The 20,330-nt window shown below is 39.1% G+C and overlaps 1 protein-coding gene across 5 annotated transcripts in view; it reads left to right on the top strand.

Annotated features, from left to right (window-relative positions):
- dock9b (dedicator of cytokinesis 9b) overlaps nt 1-20,330 on the top strand; it is a 75,188-nt gene that overhangs the window by 24,611 nt on the left and 30,247 nt on the right. For 4 of the 5 annotated variants that reach the window (XM_055226298.1, XM_055226288.1, XM_055226304.1 and 1 more), the window contains exons 2-9: nt 991-1,107; nt 7,639-7,728; nt 10,750-10,832; nt 12,276-12,345; nt 14,809-14,904; nt 16,019-16,153; nt 17,187-17,361; nt 18,453-18,511. In XM_055226298.1, the coding sequence (XP_055082273.1) occupies nt 991-1,107; nt 7,639-7,728; nt 10,750-10,832; nt 12,276-12,345; nt 14,809-14,904; nt 16,019-16,153; nt 17,187-17,361; nt 18,453-18,511 (825 nt within the window). The remainder of the gene's footprint in view (nt 1-990; nt 1,108-7,638; nt 7,729-10,749; nt 10,833-12,275; nt 12,346-14,808; nt 14,905-16,018; nt 16,154-17,186; nt 17,362-18,452; nt 18,512-20,330) is intronic. The other variant, XM_055226293.1, reaches the window with a different exon arrangement.

Below are 20,330 nucleotides of genomic sequence, written 5' to 3'. Positions count from 1 at the left end.
GCTCTTAACCACAATCACTCGTCTCAGCTCCAGTTTGGCTCGTGCGCTGCCTGCTTTTGTTCGGTGGGACAATTGCGTTTTGTTGTCCGGACTGTATTCATATTATTTTGGATTTGAAAGACTAAGGTGGATGGGTTTTTGGTGAGAAAAATTGGCATTTGAGCAAAAGATCGAAACCCGCTTTTGTCCACTGATCCGCTCTCGACATAAACATCATTGGCTGAGCGGTCACATCCACTGACCACAGGTTGACGGTGCGGTTCCAGCTCTCACAGATGAATACTGTTGTTGTGTCCTTTGGCAAGACCCCCTTAGCGCTTTTGAGTGTCTAGAAAGTAGAAAATCGCTGTATAAAAGTTCGCAAAAGATCAGACGTGCCTCAGATTTCTCTCTTTTCATCATGAACTGCTAATTTTCCCACTATCTCCAAGACCTCCTGGTGGGTTACGTTAACTTTCAAGATCTGATGAACACTCCAAGCCTCATTTGGGACGACAGTGGCAAAAACTCGGACTTGTTGTGTCCTTAGGCAAGATCCATATTGCTGGCAGCCACACTTCTGTCAGTCTGCCCCAAGGAAACTGTAGCTACAATAGCATATTAGCACCATTGAGTGTGAAGTGAATGAATAATGCAAAAAATCCAGGCCATTTTGTTATTTGCGGAGAGCATTTTATATCTGAAGACGAGCAAAACTGTGTACTTCTCAAGTTAATAATCAAATAACGGACTTTATATTCACACCTGCACCTGTTTTTAAAGTTTTAATATGGACTTGTATACTTATTAGTTTTGTTTGTTTCTTTGTTTGTATTGTATTTTGAGCAGAGCACTCGTGAAAAGAGTCTAAGTGCTGTCAAAACAAAACAAAATACTAGCAGCTTTTGCGATTCATACTTCAAATTAGGGTTGCCGTTACTTGTGTAAGACTCTATAGTTGGTGATTTTAAACATATTTCATTACAACGTTGCCTTTTGTTTGTTGTTTAGGTGAAGCCAAAGATTATAGAGCCGCTAGACTACGAAAATGTGGTTCTCCAAAGGAAGACCCAGATCGTCAGTGATGTTTTACGGGACATGCTTCAGTTCCCTCAAGACGACTTTGAGGTAAGTAATAAAACTGATTGAAATGCTACTTACTGCCTTACGCTGCCTTATTTGACTAGCATTAGCATTTAAACCTTGTAATTAAGATGTAAACTCTTCCTCAACTCCCTACGGTTGCTGTCAAATCCGCTGTATATAAAAATGTTTCTGTCTGCTCGGTTCACATACCTACACTTTCTCTCACTGTTTGCCGTCAGCGTTCTGTCTATTGTTTTGCTATCTCTTTCCCTCCTACACATTTTTTGGAAAAGCAACACCCAATTTTGTGTCAAGTTGAAATATTCTGAGAAACTTGGAAACACTTTGGACAAGAATGTGAAATGGGTGAGGCTAGTTATAGAAAAAAAAAGTTCATTTTAGTCGCAAAACAGCTATAGAATCAGGCTGGAGTTGTGAATCATCCTCGTACATAAGTTAACCGGCTGGGCCCGTGATGTATGGATGTACTTTTTGTTTTCATAGTTCAAAGTCTGTATCAACATTACATCAGCATGAAGCTACAATCCCTCTCTCCTCCCTCTGCAAAGAACGGCTATTGTTTGGCATTCCGAAATTCCTTTCTTCGGGAAAAATACAAAAGTTTAAAGGGCCCATCTTACTCTTTTCTTAGATCTGTGTTCTAATGTTGTTTCCTCATCAGAAAACACTGCATATTTAGGCTGAGTTCTTCTCTCAAACTGAAAACGCTTCGTTCCACCTTGTGATGTCATCGTGTGGTAATACAGGAAGTGCTTAACTGTGTTTTTAAAGTCCACACACCTTCGCTTGAATCATTTGGATCATTTCAACCAACCTTTTTCCCAACCTCTTCTGAAGATAAAAAGGTAAATAACAAGGTAAAAGCTAGCCGTTAGCTTGAAATCTACCACTTTATGACATCACAAGGTGGAACAGAGCATTTTGAGCTTTGGAGATGTAGACAGACTAATAATAAAGTTACTCAAACATGTGTAAATGAAATGAAACACAACTCCAGGTCTGTTTTTGAGGAGGTAACAGGATTATAACAGGATTTAACGCTCACAAAGAGTCAGTTTTGCGTAATATAGCATCTTTAGTAGTATTTTTATAGTAAGAGAACATTGTGGGAAGTCCTGCGTATCCTCGTTGCTTCACAATCAGGAGATGATGGGTGGTTTTCATTACAAGGCCGTATACAGTGCTATTACTAACTGCCCCATGCTTGTGCGCTCCCAGCCCGGTCCGTCCATCTGTCTAAGCTGCCATATGGTTTACATCACGGCAAGGAAGAAAGAGGTGAAGGCAGCCAGACGCTATGGGTGTAGCATTTGCACGTGCCTGCACAGAATCACACATATAATCAGCGGACAGGCTAATCTGATGCTGGAACCGAGGAAAGCTAAACGGAGTAGTTTTGGTTAATGGCTTGTTGTGCTGTTACAATTGGGCCATTACGGTCTGTTAAAAAATCATGAGGATTGTCAGACGGAGTATTTTAAAATCAGCAAAATTGGCTTTTTCAGATCTTTTAACGGTGTTCGAGTTGTTTCTTCTTATTGAGCCTCTGAAGTTGTATTTGGAGTGATTCATGTTTGAGTAATCGCTTATTTTCAAGACGCCATTTTGTCTAACTACCCGTTTTCACCTCCACTGTGACACGCCCACTGTGACACGCCTACTGTGACACTCCCACTGTGACGTACACGCCCACTACGACATACGCACCTTCCTTCTCCAGATACTCATAGGATTTGGCAGCGTCGCGTCATAATTTTTGGTACAAATGACCCAAAAATCCGCTGTTTGATAGGGTGATGTGCAGCTGTCCATAGGGGGCACTGCCTGCATGTGGCGCTTTGTTGTGATGACATTTACGGCGACGTCAGCTCCCATTGGACAACTCAGTTTTCTAACGCAGAATCAGCGGATTTGTTTCTTTTATTAAGTTATTTTAGATGAATTTTTTGATGTAAAATATGCAAATTATAACAAAATGATCCACGAGTGTCAGAGATTATAACTATAGAGCAGACACAAGCACAATATGTGTCTTTTAGTCTTTAGTCCTGCAGAAGAGGCAGACCCGGGCCTACAGGGGGCAAAAGGCGGCGTTGCAACTTCAGTTAAAAATGTTTGCACACTCGCTTCCTAAAATAATGCCACTTAATGGAATCATATTACATTTGCACAACTTTGAAACTTGAACACACCCTCAGTCATTTTGGTCTGCACCTGGGCCTAGCATGAAATATTACATAAAATTTAATTAGGTATCAATCAAACTGTAAGAAACTGGTTGTTGCTAATGAAGTGTTCACTAAAGCAGAGGTTCACCATCTCACAGTGAGGTCTAGTTATGTTTTTATGTTAGCTTAGCTTCCTAGCTCATACTGATCGATCCTGATTAGGGTGAGCAGATGCCTCTATTGACCCGGGACAGTCCCAGTTTTGAGCCCCGTGTCTCATGTTCCAGCAGATTCATCCAAAAGCAGTGATTTGTGTCAGCTTTTTACAAGAAACGTCTCTGGCTGAAACCTGAACCACCTACAATTGACCAGTGGATACTAAAAATCAGACATGTTTATACGATGGAACTGTTACAGCTCAACTACAACTAAAAGTGCCGGTTTTTGACTTTCTCAAATAGGACACTTACGCTCTAACATTTATTTTATGTTATCTTGGGGTGAAAAAAAAGGAAATGATGTAAAACTGCGTAGAGGCTGGTCTCAGGACATTTTGTTGATGTGAATTGCCTATTTATTTGCGACAATAAAACTAAAAAAAAGAAAAAAGAAAGGTCTCAGAGGTCCCTATTTTTGACACATTTGATCCTCGCCAACAGTGAAAAGAGAAATATATTGTCATGTTGTTCAAATACAGAAAAATGTGCTTAAAAATCCCAATAGTAAGAGGAGAATAGGCAGAGTCGGTCACCCTAATCATGATTCTCATCTTACTTTTATTGGTCCTATTAAAAACAATATTAATTTCCTTTATATAAACAATACACGCTTTTAATTTGAAAACGCCCACTCTATCTGGACATACTCAAAATATCTATACTCTCAGTGGTAAAAGAAGAATTCTAATCCGTCAACTGGACAAAACTTTTTAAGAGTGAAGTCGTTTGGTGCTCGTCCAAGTCGCTTCTTCAGTTCTGGTCAGATTCCTCCTGGACACTGCCTTATATCTGTCTGAAGGGAGGAGCTAACGACACTGAAGCGAACACAGCTGTTTGTTTACACTTTCTGTTTATTATCTACGTCTGTCGAGCTACACTAAATGCGACCCTGACCGTACCTGAGTCATGTTTTGCATAATCGTTCAGGCCCCTAATGGGAGCTCTCACACCCATTATCATACTGGCGATTATCATACTGGCTAGCACTGTTGTTTTCCTTGTTTAGATTTAGATCTGAGGGTGGAGTTAAAATAGGAGATAAATGATGTTTAAACCCCCCATTCCGGTTCAAAGATGGATTATCTTTCCTAACAAAAATAGCCTCTTTAACTCCCCTCTCAAACCATTTCTTTTCTTTGGCTCAGATCTGTACCTCACTATCTTCAAAGCGGCGGTTAGTGTCTTTGAGGTGGAGATGAACGGTGGATTTTTGGTCCCGTTTTTGTCCAGTTGACAGAATTGAATTTTTCTTTTACTATGGATCATACCTGGGCGACTGAGGAATTATACCATAGACTGTTTATGTAGCTTTAGCAACAGGTTTGATTGACAGCGTTGCTAAACCAGTGGTTTGGGCGGGAAGGGGCGTTACCTTCAACAGCTTCGCTCCTGATTGGCTCTTTGGTTGCTATGATACTAGCCTCGAGGAGCTTCATTTGACTGGAAACAAACGCTGTGTCCACTTCTTTACGCAGCCGATGGTGTTACACAGACATTTTCTCTCAATGGGAGAAAAAGCTACTTCAAAACCCACTGCGTTAATGACAGCAAAAGAAATGGAGTTAATTGGCAGCCTGCTGTTCAAAGTCACATTTAATAGATGGTTGTGTGCGTTTGTCAAATTATGTAATGTTTGAAATTGGCTACAAAGGGCTGGAGCGGCCGACACATTAAGCACCAGAATGAATCCACAGTATTTCTTTAGGCCTGTCACGGTAACACGTTTTGTACTACGAGATATTGTTGTAAGTAAACATTAGTGATGTGATGTTCGTGAACGAGTCAGATCTTTTGAACGGTTCCTTTACGTCACACGTGTCAAACTCAAGGCCCACGGGTCAAATGTGGCCCTCCACATCATTTTACACGGCCCTCGACAAGGTAAATTAAAGGGTATGATGGTCTTAGAATGTCATTTTATCAGGAGATACGCAGTTACACAGCCATATTTTTACATCTAGGCAAATGCACATGTAATATTTGTAACTTGAATAAGCAATAAATACATTTATTTTACATTTGGCCCTTTGAAGGCAGCCATTTTGCTGACGTGGCCCTCGGTAAAAATGTGTTTGGCACCTCTGCTTTACGTGAATGGTTGGAACTGGACCTCAGTTTTTAAAAGAACCGAATCTTTTTGCATGCATTTTTACACAGATTAATAGTAGTTACTTTTTGAATTAGGCCTAAAGTGCAATGTTTTGTTTAGTTTATGCATAATTTCAAAGAGCAAACACACGAGTTCTCACATTGGCTTCTGGCATATAAATAAATGGTAAAATAACCAGTCTTTTGAAAAAGTCTTTGAAAGAAACGGATTTAAAAGATTCGAAGCCCATAAAAGAGCCAAAAGTCCCATCACTCGTAAATATAGACGATAAACGATAATGTTAAAGCCAAATGTGCTGGACAAATGATTAGTTTGTGTTATTTTAGTTCATTATTCAAATTTCTACAGCTAAAATCTTATCATACTGCTGAAAAAATAACCAAAAACTAACACTATTACAAAGAAAATGTCCCCAAATATGGCTGTTCCATTTATAATATAGTCGATATAGTTCTTATTGTGACAGGCCTATTTTTCATCATCCCAAATTCGAGTATTTAACAAAGTGTTACGCCGCTTGACCTACATAGCGATAATACAGGACTTTATAAATGATCTGGCTGTTCTCCTCACACGTCTGCGATCGCGATTACTGCTGTAAAATGGACCAACGAGAGCAGAGGATCAATGGGAGCAGTGAGGGAATGCTGGATCTATGATAAAACTAGGTCACCAGTCCATGCCACTGTTTCCAGCGCCTTCTTTTTGGGGCGAGTAGAAAAGCAGAAATGGGAGCTATGGTTGCATACACATCGCCCAGTGACTTGAAAGAGGTACAGCGCTCCACTGAGTTAAAACCCTCAGGCAGCGTTTGCTCTTTGGATAGAATAAAACAGAATAAAAACATGCCTTTAGCTGCCTTTTGTGTTCTATCTTCAGCTTATGTCAGTTTAACCTATTTAGCCATCACATCTACTAGCGATGAACAATACGGCAAAAAAGCACAGTTTAAATGCCGTGACTGTTCTACTTTTAGCTGCCTCATATTGCCTTAAAGCTGTATTATGTAACTTTTTTGTTGGTCGGCCGTATGCTTGTTACTTGTCCACCATGACGACGTTATTGCTTTTCCTGGATTGTTCCGCGCCATGGTATTAGACTTATGTATTATGCATTCCAGGCAAAACAATAACAGGACAAGCAGCAGGTGGTGGATGCCCTACCAGAGAAGTTTCCATAGTGCAGCTTTAAATTAGCCCTATTGTGGTTGTGTCGCTATAGTTATAATTTACGACAGCTGAGGATCATTACGTTATAATTTGCACGTTTTAAGTCACAATGTTCATCAAAAACGACTTAATAAAAGGAACAATTCCGCTGACTTCGGCGTTAGAAAACTGTGGAGCTGACGTCGCCGTAAACGTCATCACATTCTGTCGGCGCCCCCTATGGACAGCTGCACATCACACTAGCGGGCAGTAGATTTTTTTTCTTCACTTGTACCGAAATGACTATACGCTGCAGAATCCTACTAGTATCACTGATTAAGAAAATACAACTGGAGAACAAAGTACGTCACAGTGGGCGTGTACAGGTGGAGGTGAAAACGGGGGTTGATCGGTAAAATGGCGTCTTGATAATAAGCGATTAAAGATTACTCAAACATGAATCACTCCAAATACAACTTCAGAAGGTAAATGAGTAAAGGAAACAGCTGTAACTTGTTTAAAAGCTCTGAAAAGTTCATTTTGCAGAATAGGTCTGATTTAAGAAATAACTAATGCTTTTTCTGGTAGTTCAGACTAAACTGTAATTGGTCGAATCCACCTGTCACTCACCCTGATCATGAGGGAGGCTGACCACCAATAGGAGACGTGGGTGGGGTAAAGTAGACGTTGTGTGTTCTGTGAAGCCTAAAGCTGAAAAAATTAGAAACATAATATAAAAATCTCTCCAAATTGGCCGATCCTCGCCTCTCTGATCTTCCCCGGCTCCGATGGCAGAACATCAGTGCACTTTTAAATAACCAAAACATGCAGTAAAACCCAGTATTAAACATTTGAACAAACACATTGGATTTATTATGCTAATGTTTTTGTTTTCTTTCTCTCCTCAGATATGCACCCTTAGGCGTCAAGGCCGGACTCTCTTTTCGACCGTGCCAGACTCTGCAGAGAAGGAAGCTCAAGCTCTGTTTGTGCAGGAGGTAAAACTGGCCGCTACCTGGACTCACGCCTGCTCCTTCGTCCATTTTATATCACGAAACAACATGACTCCAATCTCTCCAATAATAGGATGCTATCCATTTAATACAAACAAAGTGCTAACTATTTTTCACGTTAAGCTAGTTTGTGCAGGAGGTAAAACTGACCGCTACCTGGACTTACGCCGGCTCCTTCGTCCATTTTGTATCATGCTAAACCCAAACACAGGTGGGTTCAAAAGCGGCAGAAACACATCAGAAACAGCAGCGTCGGCGTGACTCCAATCTTTCCAATGTTCTTTATTTAATGCAAACAAAGTGCTAACTGTTTTTTACGTTGTGCTAGTTTGTGCAGGAGGTAAAACTGATCGCTACCTGGACGTACACCTGCTACTTCGTCCATTTTGTTTGGCGAGACATGACGCCAATCTTTCCAATAATACAATGTTATTTACTCAATAACAGTTTTTCATGTTAAGCTAGTTTGTGCAGGAGGTAAAACTGGCCGCTAACTTCACCTTTGTCCATTTTGTATCGGGCTACAGCCAAGCACAGGTTTCAAGAACGCCAGAAAAATATTAGAAACAGCAGCGTAGGAGTGATTCCAATCTTTCCAATTATACAATGTTATTTAGTTAATACAAACAACGTGCTAACTAGCTTTTCCCGTTAAGCTAATTTGTGCAGGAGATAAAACCGCTACTTGGACTTACCCCACTCTTTTTGTATCGGGCTAAAGCCAAACACAGGTGGTTTCAAAAGTGCCAGAAAAAGATCAGAAACAGCAGCGTGGGCTTTCCAATGTTCTTTATTTTAATACAAACAAAGTTCTAACTCTTTTTCCAATTAAGCTAATTTGCGCAGGAGGTAAAACTGGCCGCTACCTGGACTTACCCTACTCCTTCGTCCTTTTTGTATCATGCTAAAACCAAACATAGGTGGTCTCAAAAAACGCCAGAAAATATCAGAAACAGCAGCGTGGGCGTGACTCCAATCTTTCCAATAATACGATGTCGTCTATTTAACACAAACAAAGTGCTAACTATTCTAATGCTAACTATATTTTACTTTAAACTAGTTTGTGTAGGACGTAAAACTGACCGCTACCTGGACTTACATCTGCTTCTTCGTTCATTTTGTTTGTCGAGACAGCATGACGCCAATCTTTCCAATAATACAATGTTATTTACTTAATACAAACAAAGCGCTAACAGTTTTTCATGTTAAGCTAGTTTGTACGGAGGGGTAAAACTAACCGCTACCTGCTCCTTCATCCATTTTGTATCACGCTAAAACCAAACGCAGGTGCTTTCAAAAGCGCCAGAAACATATCAGAAACAGCAGTGTGGGCGTAACTCCAATCTTTCCAATGTTCTTTATTTAATACAAAGTGCTAACAATTTTTCCCGTTAAGCTAATTTGTGCAGGAGGTAAAACTGACCGCTATCTGGATTTACACCTGCTCTTCCATCCATTTTGTTTGGCGAGACATGACGCCAATCTTTCCAATTATACAATGTTATTTGCTTAATACAAAGCGCTAACAATTTTTCCCGTTAAGCTAGTTTGTACGAGTGGTAAAACTGACCGCTACCTGGACCAAACGCAGGTAGTTTCAAAAGCGCCAGAAAAATATCAGAAACAGCAGCGTGGGCGTGACTCCGATCTTTCCAATAATACGATGTCGTTTATTTAACACAAACAAAGCGCCAACTATTTTTCGCGATAAGCTAATAGCGATAACGAAAACAGAATACGCACAGGAAGATTTGATTAGCTCTGGCCTGGACGTGAACCTAAATGCGTACGTAAAACTGTTATTTCAGCGAGCCATCGGGGTGCGGTCTGACAAAGCATGATACGAGACTGTCCCCCCAAAGCTACAGCCAGAGATGACCTCATAACTCCAGGCTGCAGCTGAGGCCCCTAATACAGCTGGGATCTTTGGGTTGCGTCAAACATTTTTCCACTCGTTTATTCCAACATCTGTATTCTATGAAATTTCAAAACACATTATTTCAATGGAAGGAAGTCATATGGGTGTCGGTGTAGGTTGAGTTCACGGCGTGGGTTTCGTATTTTAAAAATGGAGTGCGTGGGTCTGTGTGACTCTGTGGGGTATTCAGCTTATCCAGACGTATTGAAAGAAGTATCCAAATATACAATCCGCAAATGCGAAATGTATTTTTTGAGATTGGGTGCATAAATTTGGCATACCGGTGTTTATATGTTGGTTTAAAGCTCTTTTGAATAGGCTAATGCAACCTCTTTTATAGACGATAGTTTAGAACCAATTTCACGGATGTTTTTGTCAGTTTTATTTCATGTAAAGTGGCTCAGTAATTACAGGGATATTAACCCTAAACCAGTTCAAAACAACACCTCTTCACCTCTTCATTTTCACAGTTAAAAGGCCATTTCTACTATGTAATTTCAACATTTTAAAAAACTATAAACTGTTATAATGTCATTGCAGTGGTGATGAGCTTTTTGCTGTGTTATAATGTTGTTTCCTCCTCGAAAACAGACCTTGAGTTGTGTTTTGTTTCATTCACACAAGTTTGAGTAACACTTTATTATTAGTCTGTCTACATCTCCACAGCTCAAAATGCTCCGTTCCACCTTGTGATGTCATGAAGTGGTAGTTTTCAAGTTAACAGCTCCTTTTACCTTTAGTTCAGTAAAGATTTCAAGCAATTCCAGAGCTGAAATTATCCAAATGATTCTAGTGAAGGTGTGTGGAGTTTACAAACGCAGTGGAGCACTTACTGTATTACCACATGATGACATCACAAGGTGGAACAGAGTGTTTTCAGTTTGAGAGAAAAGCTCAGCCTAAAATACGCAGGGTTTGTGTGTTAAACATGAAACAAAACACAACTCCAGGTCTGTTTATGATGAGGAAACGACATCAGAAAACAGAGTAATATGGGCGCTTGAAAAACATTTACTCAAAATTATTATTCTGTGTATTCAGTTACTTCCCAACACTATTCACTGTTTTGCTCTTCTTTGTCTTTGCAGTGCATTAAGACCTACAAGTCAGACTGGCATGTGGTGAACTACAAGTACGAGGAGTATTCCGGGGACTTCCGGCAGCTCCAGAAGTGAGTGTGCGTGGTTGTGTGTTTGGGTGTGTTTTTCAAGTATTTCCAGGTGCTTATTTCTGCCGCCTCTGCCCCGAATGTTAAGTCTGGAAGGCATCGTTATTGTAGGGAGGAGAGTTTGAAAATGTACCAGACCAAAACGGTAACAACATTAGTTAAACATTTGTAAAACTAGCAAAACGTTGTCATGTGGTTTCAAAGATTTATCACGTAAACAAGGATTAAAAACTAACACGGCCGGGTGTCATTAGTCTAAAGATTTTCAATACAACAGTCTCCTCTCTGTTATTTATTTTTATTTTTAATTTATTTATTTTTGGTTTTATTTTTATTTATTTTTGTTTTAATTTTTATTTTATTGTATTTATTTTAATTTTTTTTGTCATTTTAGTAGTTTTTTTTTTATTTATTTGAACAATACTTTTACAATAGTGGTAATGTTTTGTAATATTTTTTTATTATTTAACCTACACTACCAGTCAAAAGTCTTCTTCAGTGTTTGTCATTTTTCTTTATTTTTACTGCTTTCTCTTTTCTAAATAATGAGTTTTTCCATTGCTACGTAACTTCATATATCTTAATTCATATATTTGATTCTTCGGCTTGTATATAAAATGCAGAAATTAATAAAAATAAAGAAAAAAAATCTTTGAATACGAAGGTGTGTCTAAACTTTTGACTGGGTTTCAGGCAGATGATTCTTTCCTGATTTGAAGGACTTTGTGAGGACCTTTTCCCAGTCAAAAAACATATAATTTTTCTATACTGATGGTCAAGCATTACCGTAGCTTTACTGTCACTGTTTATCAATGTCCAAATCAGGTTTTGAAAGCTATCCATGCTGAAAATACATAACTCAGTGAGGAAGTTATGTCAGTTTTGCTTATCAAAATAATTCCACTCCTCCGTGACCCCTTTGTTTATGTCCAAATAAATGTTTTAGCTGAACTCTAGAAACAAGGAAATGGGCTCTTCAGGTTGCTCCTCTCCAACAATAGATCCATTTCCCGTGTTATTCAAAGGATAAGCAAACCTATTTCAGGCCCACTGTTGATTGCGATCATTACAACATAAGGAAAATCCCCACAATGCACAGCGTCTCCGTGTCCTTGGGCAAACCACTTTTCCATGCAACCTGGAATGCTCTTGGCAGATGTTACTCGTCATGTTAAAACGTTAGCCTAGCTTTGGCCTTGCCTGTGTTTATGGTAGCGGTCCCTCCAGAGCAAACCGGGTCTTGTAAAGGTCAAAGGTCAGGTTTAGTGTCTGGGGACGGAGACGCACTTAAGAGCTGCTGTGTTTGTTTGTTTTTTTTGGGGTTCATCGTGTAAAACTAGAAGAACTTGGAAAAACAAATTAACTGGCTTTTTATGTTCCAAAGTATAAATGATGTCTGTTTACGTGGCCTTTTACGCTATTTCAATAATCTTTCATTTCTTTCAGTAAAGTGCCCAGACCTGAGCAACTCGCCCCCCACGTTTTCGAAGTTGATGAAGATGTAGAAAAAGATGAGGTAAGAGCAAAAACTGGATAAAGAAGTGGAATAAAGTGAGTGTGACGTCACCCACAGCGTTCGGCTCCAGTCAAATGAAGCTAATCGAGGCTAGAGCAGTTATATCCGCGTAAACCCTCAGTCGTCCAGGTCTGATCCATAGCAAAAGACGAAGTTAAAATCTGTCAACTGGACAAATCGTCGTAGGAGTGAAGACGTTTCTGAAGAAGCGGCTTGGATGAGCAGCGAAACGTCTTCAATCCTACAACGATTTGTCCAGTTGACAGATTTTAACTTCGTCTTTTGCGATGCTAGCAGTTATAGCAGTTCAATTCCATATTTGGAATTCCAACCGTGAGTGTTATACCAACCAAAGAGCCAATCAGGAGTGAGGCTGATGAAGGTAAAGCCCTTTCAGAGAGCATGCACTTAGTAACGCCAATCAAACCTGTTGCTAAAGCCGCCGGGAGCAACCTCAGGGAAAGAAGGCGCCTGATTTGTTTGTTATAATGTTGATACCTTACTTTACAGACACAAAAGCAAAATAAAAACACCAGGATCATGTGGAGCGGGTTAATACAAACATTTTAAGACCAAAAGGACGCCAGTTATAAAGAGAGGGGCCACAGTTTTTCAATAGAAATTGAATTGGAGCCAGAGTCGACGGAGCTGGAAGCGTTCTATTAATTTCTATTGTAACACAGTGGCTAGCAGGTTAGCTATGTCCATTTATATACACAGTCTATGGGTAAGACAAATAGCACAAAACAATACTTCCCCAAAACGTTTCGAAATTATCTTAGTTGGTTTGTCTGCGCTGTGCTGTTGTTGTTGCCATAGCGATAGCAACTTCTCCCCCAAGCTCGACTCTAAAATAAGATTATAACGAAAATTTACTCGCCTAATTATTTTAACTCCCAACACTCCAATTACCTCCCCGCTTTATCCTACAAGAAATCTTTGCCTAATTTCATGTTCTGCTCTCAAAGTGTGTACCGCGCTGTCTGCTTCGTGACGTTAGCTGCATTTTAAGAGCGCATCCTTTCTCAGTAATTACCAGCTTCGGGCATTGATTCAACAGAAAGCTTGTGACCTTTTATAGGACAGATTATCTTTGCCAAAAATCCCATGAGAATAAAAAAGTGCATTGTTGAACTTAATGAAGTGGATTTCTCTCAAGAGTGAAAGAAACTGTCGATTTGGTGTCAGGATTATCATGGTCAAAGTAATTGGGATTAAAGGGTCCGTATTACGCCTGGAGTTGTGTTTTGTTTCATTCACACATGTTTAACACACAAACAAACCTGCATATTTTAGGCTGAGTTCTTCTCTCAAACTGAAAACACTCTGTTCCACCTTGTGATGTCATCATGTGGTGATACAGGAAGTGCTCTGCTGTGTTTTTAAGCTCCATACACGGTCACTAGAATCATTTGGATCATTTCAGAACCTGGAATTGCCACTTATCTCTACTGAACTAAAGGTAAAAAGGAGCTGTTAACTTGAAAACTACCACTTCATGACATCACAAGGTGGAACAGACCGTTTTGAGCTTTGGAGATGCACAGACTAATAATAAAGTTACTCAAACATGTGTGAATGAAACAAAACACAACTCCAGGTCTGTTTTTGAGCAGGTAACAACATTATAACATGGTTTAAACCTCAATTTTGTCAATTTTGCATAATATAACACTTTTAACGATTATATAAGGATAATTTTCAAAGTTGCCCACGGGTTAAAAAGGTTCAGGATATATGATTAACTATCATTTTATTATCATGAATAAGTTCCATATTTAAACAGCTGTTATAGTACTTTTTTGTTATAAGTCAGAGGTGTCAAACTGATTTTCACAGAGGGCCACATCAACAAAATGGTTGCTCTCAAAGGGCCAGATGTAACTGTAAGATAAATGTAACCAAATGTTTTAATCTTGTTAATTAATCGTTTCTATATTTATTACTTATTCGAGTTCCAAATATTGCATATGGATTTGCATAGATATGAAAAGATTTCTGTGTAAATGTGGATTTCCTGATAAACTGATATTTTAAGACAGTCATACCTTTTAATTTACTTTGTCACGGGCCACATAAAATGACATGGCGGGCCAGATTTTGCCCATGGGCCTTGGGTTTGACACATGTGTTACAAGTGAAAAGAACAGTGGTCGGGAAGAAAACACTGTCAACCTTTTGCTATCACGATAAACAATATTATTGTTTATCGTCCCGTCCCGAATGCTAATCTAACCTCCAAATAGTCTGCGTAAAGAAGTGGAACGCGGCGGCTAGCGGGTTAGCTCTGTCCATTTATATATACAGTCTATGAACCTCCCATTGGTCCTAAAACCTGCCTCCAACATTTTAAACCAACTCCTTCAGCGTCTTCAACTTTGTACATGTTTTTGCCATTAAACGAGGCTAAAGAACGCCGGCTTATGTAATTAATTAGGTTCTGTTTGCACCCCTGTTTCTCAGGACACGGCCTCCCTTGGATCCCAGAGAGGAGGAGTGTCCAAACATGGCTGGCTGTACAAAGGAAACATGAACAGCGCAATCAGTGTTACGATGAGGGTAGGTTCACACAGTCCTGTTGTAAGTGTCGCTATTAAAATCATGTACAATATAATCTGCAGTGAACTAAGAAAGGTTGATATTGGTGTATTTCCAGTTTTCCATTTTTGAGCAGCAAAACCGCTAAAAGCCTCTTTCCTGTCTCAGTTTTGGTACGGCTCGTCCTTAGCCTTGTGCAGTTATGTGATCTGGTGTTAAATGTTCCAGGTTTAAAAAGCAGGTGAGGGATTCTGGCAGTTTTTGAAGTAGAGACATTTCATACAGAGCTGTTGCATCATTTCTAATAAATTTGTGCTTTTTTCAATATGATACGCATTAAAAGTGGTGGAAGCAGTGCTCAATATTGTTACTTAAGTAAACGTGCAGATACTGGAGCAGAAAAATACTGATGTTAAAGTAAAAGTATCATGTGAAAAAAGTCTACTGAAGTAAAACTATTAAATTATCTGTTTAAAAATGCACTTAAAGAGTAAAAAGTAGATAGAAAAAGTAGTAGATTGCATATTTTGTGGTTTTATAAAGGTTAAATGTAGTGATTTTGATACAGATGTGTGCAGAATTTTGAACAATTGAATCTATAATCCTTTATTTGTATATTTTTATTTGCTCAAACTATGAACGTGTTAAAAATAAACCCTCAGCTTTTTCAGCAAAGTCTCATACTAGCAGAAAAATACTTATACTTTTCAGTCCTGTTCAAAAATGTAGTGCAGTAAAAGGAAAAAATGTCCACTGTAAGAAGTACTGAAGTAAAGTACAGATACCTAAAATGTTTACTTAAATACAGTACTCCTTTACGTTCCACCACTGCACATTGCGTAGCTAACAATATGTACAAAATGGTTAAAAGTTCAAAGGTCACTTAGCAAACAATGGGACGTTATAAACCCTGCTGTTTCCAGCTGTCAGCACGACCCTCACCCCCGTCTGAAACTGGAAATTACTTTGCTGAAAGACGTTAACTAATAGAAGTGATTTGTTTTGGTCCCTAAACACATATGGAAAACTGGCATTCACTTTCATTGCACCCTTGAGCTTTCCCATGCCCTGTTATGGTATTTTTAGAGCCAGAGGGACCATTGGGATGTTTACGTTGTCTGTTTCCACCCTGCAGTCTTTTAAGAGGCGGTACTTCCATCTGGCTCAGCTGGGAGACGGCTCCTATAATCTGAACTTCTACAAAGACGAGAACACGTCCAAAGAACCCAAAGGAACCATTTTCTTAGACTCCTGCATGGGGGTCGTGCAGGTAAAGGTCAAATGTAAAAGCAGCAGTTGTGGCAGGTAATGTTTTGAGGCTGGGTTAGCTCTGAACGTAGCTGCGTTTAGTCATTTCAGTTTCAAAATTTAAGCTGATTTAATCAAAACAATTGGCTCGGTGAAAGCGAAGCTAGCTCGCCGTGTCTCAAAGCTTATGCTAACTTAAAAAAAACAAGTAAAATATAACACAAACAGCCTTTTAAAATGCAAATTAAATGTAGAATACTTTGAAAATATTGGCAGAACTTATCGGCCATCGCTTGCTCTGGATTCTAAACAATCGTATCAGCATCGGCCATAAAAACAAATGAAAAATCTCAGTCAATCTCTAACGTATATAGGGTTTTGACCGTAGATACAACAAGAGAATGCACTGGTCAGAGCTGGGATCAGACCCTCAAACACTGTGAGAGACCCCCCCATATTAACTAAACCATATTCTTTCTGTATTATGAAGTAGTTATGACATTTACCAGTCTTAGAAGCTTTATACATGTAGCAAAAGTGAGCTATGGCTAACACAATCTTGTTTATATGTTAGAAAATAAAGTCTATATTCAAAAGTAATAGAACGATCATTTCTGTGTGATTCCTCAGTCGTCCAGCAAAAGAAAAGTATAAAATCTGTCAACTGGAGTGACAACGTTTGCCTCTGATCCAAGTTCTGGTCAGATTCCTGCTGGACACTGCCTTATATCTGTCTGAAGGGAGGAGCTAACTACACTGAAACTAAAAATACCTATTGTTCACAGTTTGTGTTTGTAGGCTAGGACTATTTTGCTGCCCTAAATGTGCACTGTGCCTGAGCCATTCAAGCCTCTAATGAGTGATTTCACACCTAGCGGCTTGGATGAGCAGCCAAACGTCTTCACTCCTACAGCGTTTTATCCAGTTGACAGATTTTATACTTTTCTTTTGCGATGGATCAGACCTGGACGACTGAGGGATTACACAGATATATTCAAAAGTAATGGAAAGATAATTAAACTTTTGTGTAATCCTGATTTTCTCTGGTCTTGTAGAACAGCAAAGTGCGGCGCTTTGCTTTTGAGCTGAAAATGCAGGACAAAAGCACGTTCTTGCTGGCCGCAGACAGCGAGGCGGAGATGGAGGAGTGGATCAGCACTCTCAACAAAATCCTCCACAGCAGTTTCGAACAGGCCATGCAAGAGAAGAGAAACGGAGACATACACGATGGTGAGGAAGGACTTTTGTTTATATCACAATCAATGTCTTTCCAACTTACAGCCAAGGATGTTTTTGTATCTGAAATAAACAACGTTGCCTTCACTATGAGAGGTAATTATGTAGATATACGCTACTAGAAAAAAGTTTGGACACACCCTCTCATTCAATGTGTTTTTTTCTTTATTTTTACTCCTAGTCCAGTTCCAAGTTTAGTCCCAGATTAGTCCCAGTTTAGACCCAGTTTAGTCCCAGTCAAGTCCCTGTTTAGCCCCAGTTTAGTCCTTGTTTAGCCCCAGTTTAGTCCTTGTTTAGCCCCAGTTTAGTCCTTGATTAGCCTCAGTTTAGTCCCTGTTTAGCCCCTGTTTAGCCCCAGTTTAGCCCCAGTTTAGTTCCTGTTTAGCCCCAGTTTAGTTCCTGTTTTGCCCCAGTTTAGTCCCTGTTTAGACCCTGTTTAGTCCCAGTTTAGTCACTGTTTAGTCCCTGTTTAGCTCCAGTTTAGTCCCAGTTTAGTCCCTGTTTAGACCCTGTTTAGTCCCTGTTTAGCCCCAGTTTAGTCCCTGTTTAGTCCCAGTTTAGACCCTGTTTAGTCCCAGTTTAGCCCCAGTTTAGTCCCTGTTTAGTCACAGTTTAGTTCCAGTTTACTCCCTGTTTAGTCCCTGTTTAGTCCTTGTTTCACCCCTGTTTAGACCCTGTTTAGACCCAGTTTAGTCCCAGTTTAGTCCCAGTTTAGTCCCTGTTTAGACCCAGTCTAGTCCCAGTTTAGACCCTGTTTAGACCCAGTTTAGTCCCAGTTTAGTCCTATCATTCTATGTTTTTTTTCTACATATTCTTTCTACATTTTATATACACACAGAAGACATCAAATATATGAAGATATATGGAATTATAAGAAAAAAAGTGAAATAACTAATACATATTTAAATTATCTGCAGAGCGTATGGGCCATGTTTTGTTCTGGATTCTAAAAAATTGATATCGGCATTTGCCATGAAAAAAAACATATCACTCCACCTCTATATTATATTGTGATGTGTGAATGTGTAAGTCTATGTTTAAGTCTGATATAACTGAATCTTCTAACTCTGTGTTGATCCTTCCAGCAGACGAAGAACATGGAAAAGCAGACGCCTCATCCGGAAGTTTTCAGGACAGCTTTCAGGTAATGTGTTTTTCCCATCTGAAGTGAGATGTTTGCGACCACACAGAGCCCACATGGATTCGTTGTTTAGGCCCTTGTAGCTGTTGAAGTGCTTGGTCTATGGAGCAGAATTCCCTTATGGTGCAAACGCAACAAACACCTGGTAAAGTGTGTTTAGACTCCATAAATCGAGAGCTGCGATAAAAACAGCAAAACATAGTGTGTGGTGGAAGAAGGACTCCATTTTGTTGCTTAAAAGGCCCATATTGTGATGTTTTCTGATCTGTTTTAATGTTGTTGCTTCATCACAAACAGACCTGGAGTTGTGTTTTGTTTAATTCACATGTTTAACACACAAACCCTGCAGATTTAGGCTGACAGAAAACACTCTGTTCCACCTTGTGATGTCATCATGTGGTAATACAGGAAGTGCTCCACTGTGTTTTTAAACTCCAAACACCTTTAGTTCAATCTTGATTGAACTAAAGGGAAAATTTGAAAACTACCACGTCATGACATCACAAGGTGGAACAGAGCGTTTTGAGCTTTGGAGATGTTATAGAGTAATAATAAAGTGTTACTCAAACATGTGAATGAAACAAAACACAACTCTGTCTGTTTTTGAGCAACAACATTTTAACATGGCGAAAAAATAAAAAAAAATGACCTAAGTAAAAGTATTTAAGTACCCGTTTAAAAATGTACTTAAAGAGTAAAAAGTAAAAGTATTTCACACAAGTGTTGTTCCTTTTAAGTGTAAATGTAGTGATATAGATTCAAAATGAGACATATTTTGTTCAACAGTAACAATATGAACCAATTTCTTCATTTTCTTTGTGAATTTTGTGTATTTGTTTTTGTTTTGCTCAAAGCTGAAGCTTGAACTCTTGAACTTTAGTCAGGATGTTTCCACGAACATGGTAAAAATAACCCCTCAAATCATATGAAAAGTACTTTTACTTTTCAGTCCTGTTCCAAAATGTAGTGGAGTCTATACTATACAAATACTGCTCTGAAATGTACTGAAGTAAAAATAAAAAGTACTCACTGTAAAATGTACTTAAGTAAAGTACAGATACCTAAAATTCCACTTAAGTACAGCAGTTTAGTACTTGTACTTCGTTACCTTTCACCACTGGATTAGAATAAATGTCACTTACGATGCATTTTCTGCTGGTTCAGTTGAGTTATGGGTCATGAATTATTTAGTACTTGGGCATAAGTGAGATGAGATGTGTTTGTGTCAATACTGACTGAGGGGAAATGCACTACAAGCTTCTACTTCTAATTAGTGCTGTCTATAATCTAAATGTGCCATGTAAAACAAATAACATTCATGTGATTATTTCATAAACTGTAAAAGTTTTATATTACACAAAATTGACTCTTGGGAGCTTTAATCCATGTTCTAACGCTGTTTCCTCCTCAAAAACAGACCTGGAGTTGTGTTTTGTTTCATTCACACATGTTTGAATAACACTTTAGTATTAGTCTATAACATCTCCAAAGCTCAAAATGCTGTGTTCCACCTTGTGATGTCATCAAGTGGTAGTTTTCAAGTTAACAGCTCCTTTTACCTTTAGTTCAGTAGAGATTAGCAATTCCAGAGCTGAAATTATCCAAATGAATCTAGAAATGAAGGTGTGTGGAGTTTAAAAACACAATGGAGCACTTCCTGTATCACCACATGATGACATCACAAGGTGGAACGGAGTGTTTTCAGTTTGAGAGAAGAACTCAGTGTAAATATGCAGCGTTTGTGTGTGTTAAACATGTGTGAATGAAACAAAACACAACTCCAGGTCTGTTTGCGATGAGGAAACAAATAGTAGCATTCCAA

This window comes from Periophthalmus magnuspinnatus, chromosome 2 (genome assembly GCF_009829125.3).
Source record: "Periophthalmus magnuspinnatus isolate fPerMag1 chromosome 2, fPerMag1.2.pri, whole genome shotgun sequence".
NCBI classification, from domain to species: domain Eukaryota; kingdom Metazoa; phylum Chordata; class Actinopteri; order Gobiiformes; family Gobiidae; genus Periophthalmus; species Periophthalmus magnuspinnatus.
This window is presented reverse-complemented; position numbering and strand designations above follow the sequence as displayed.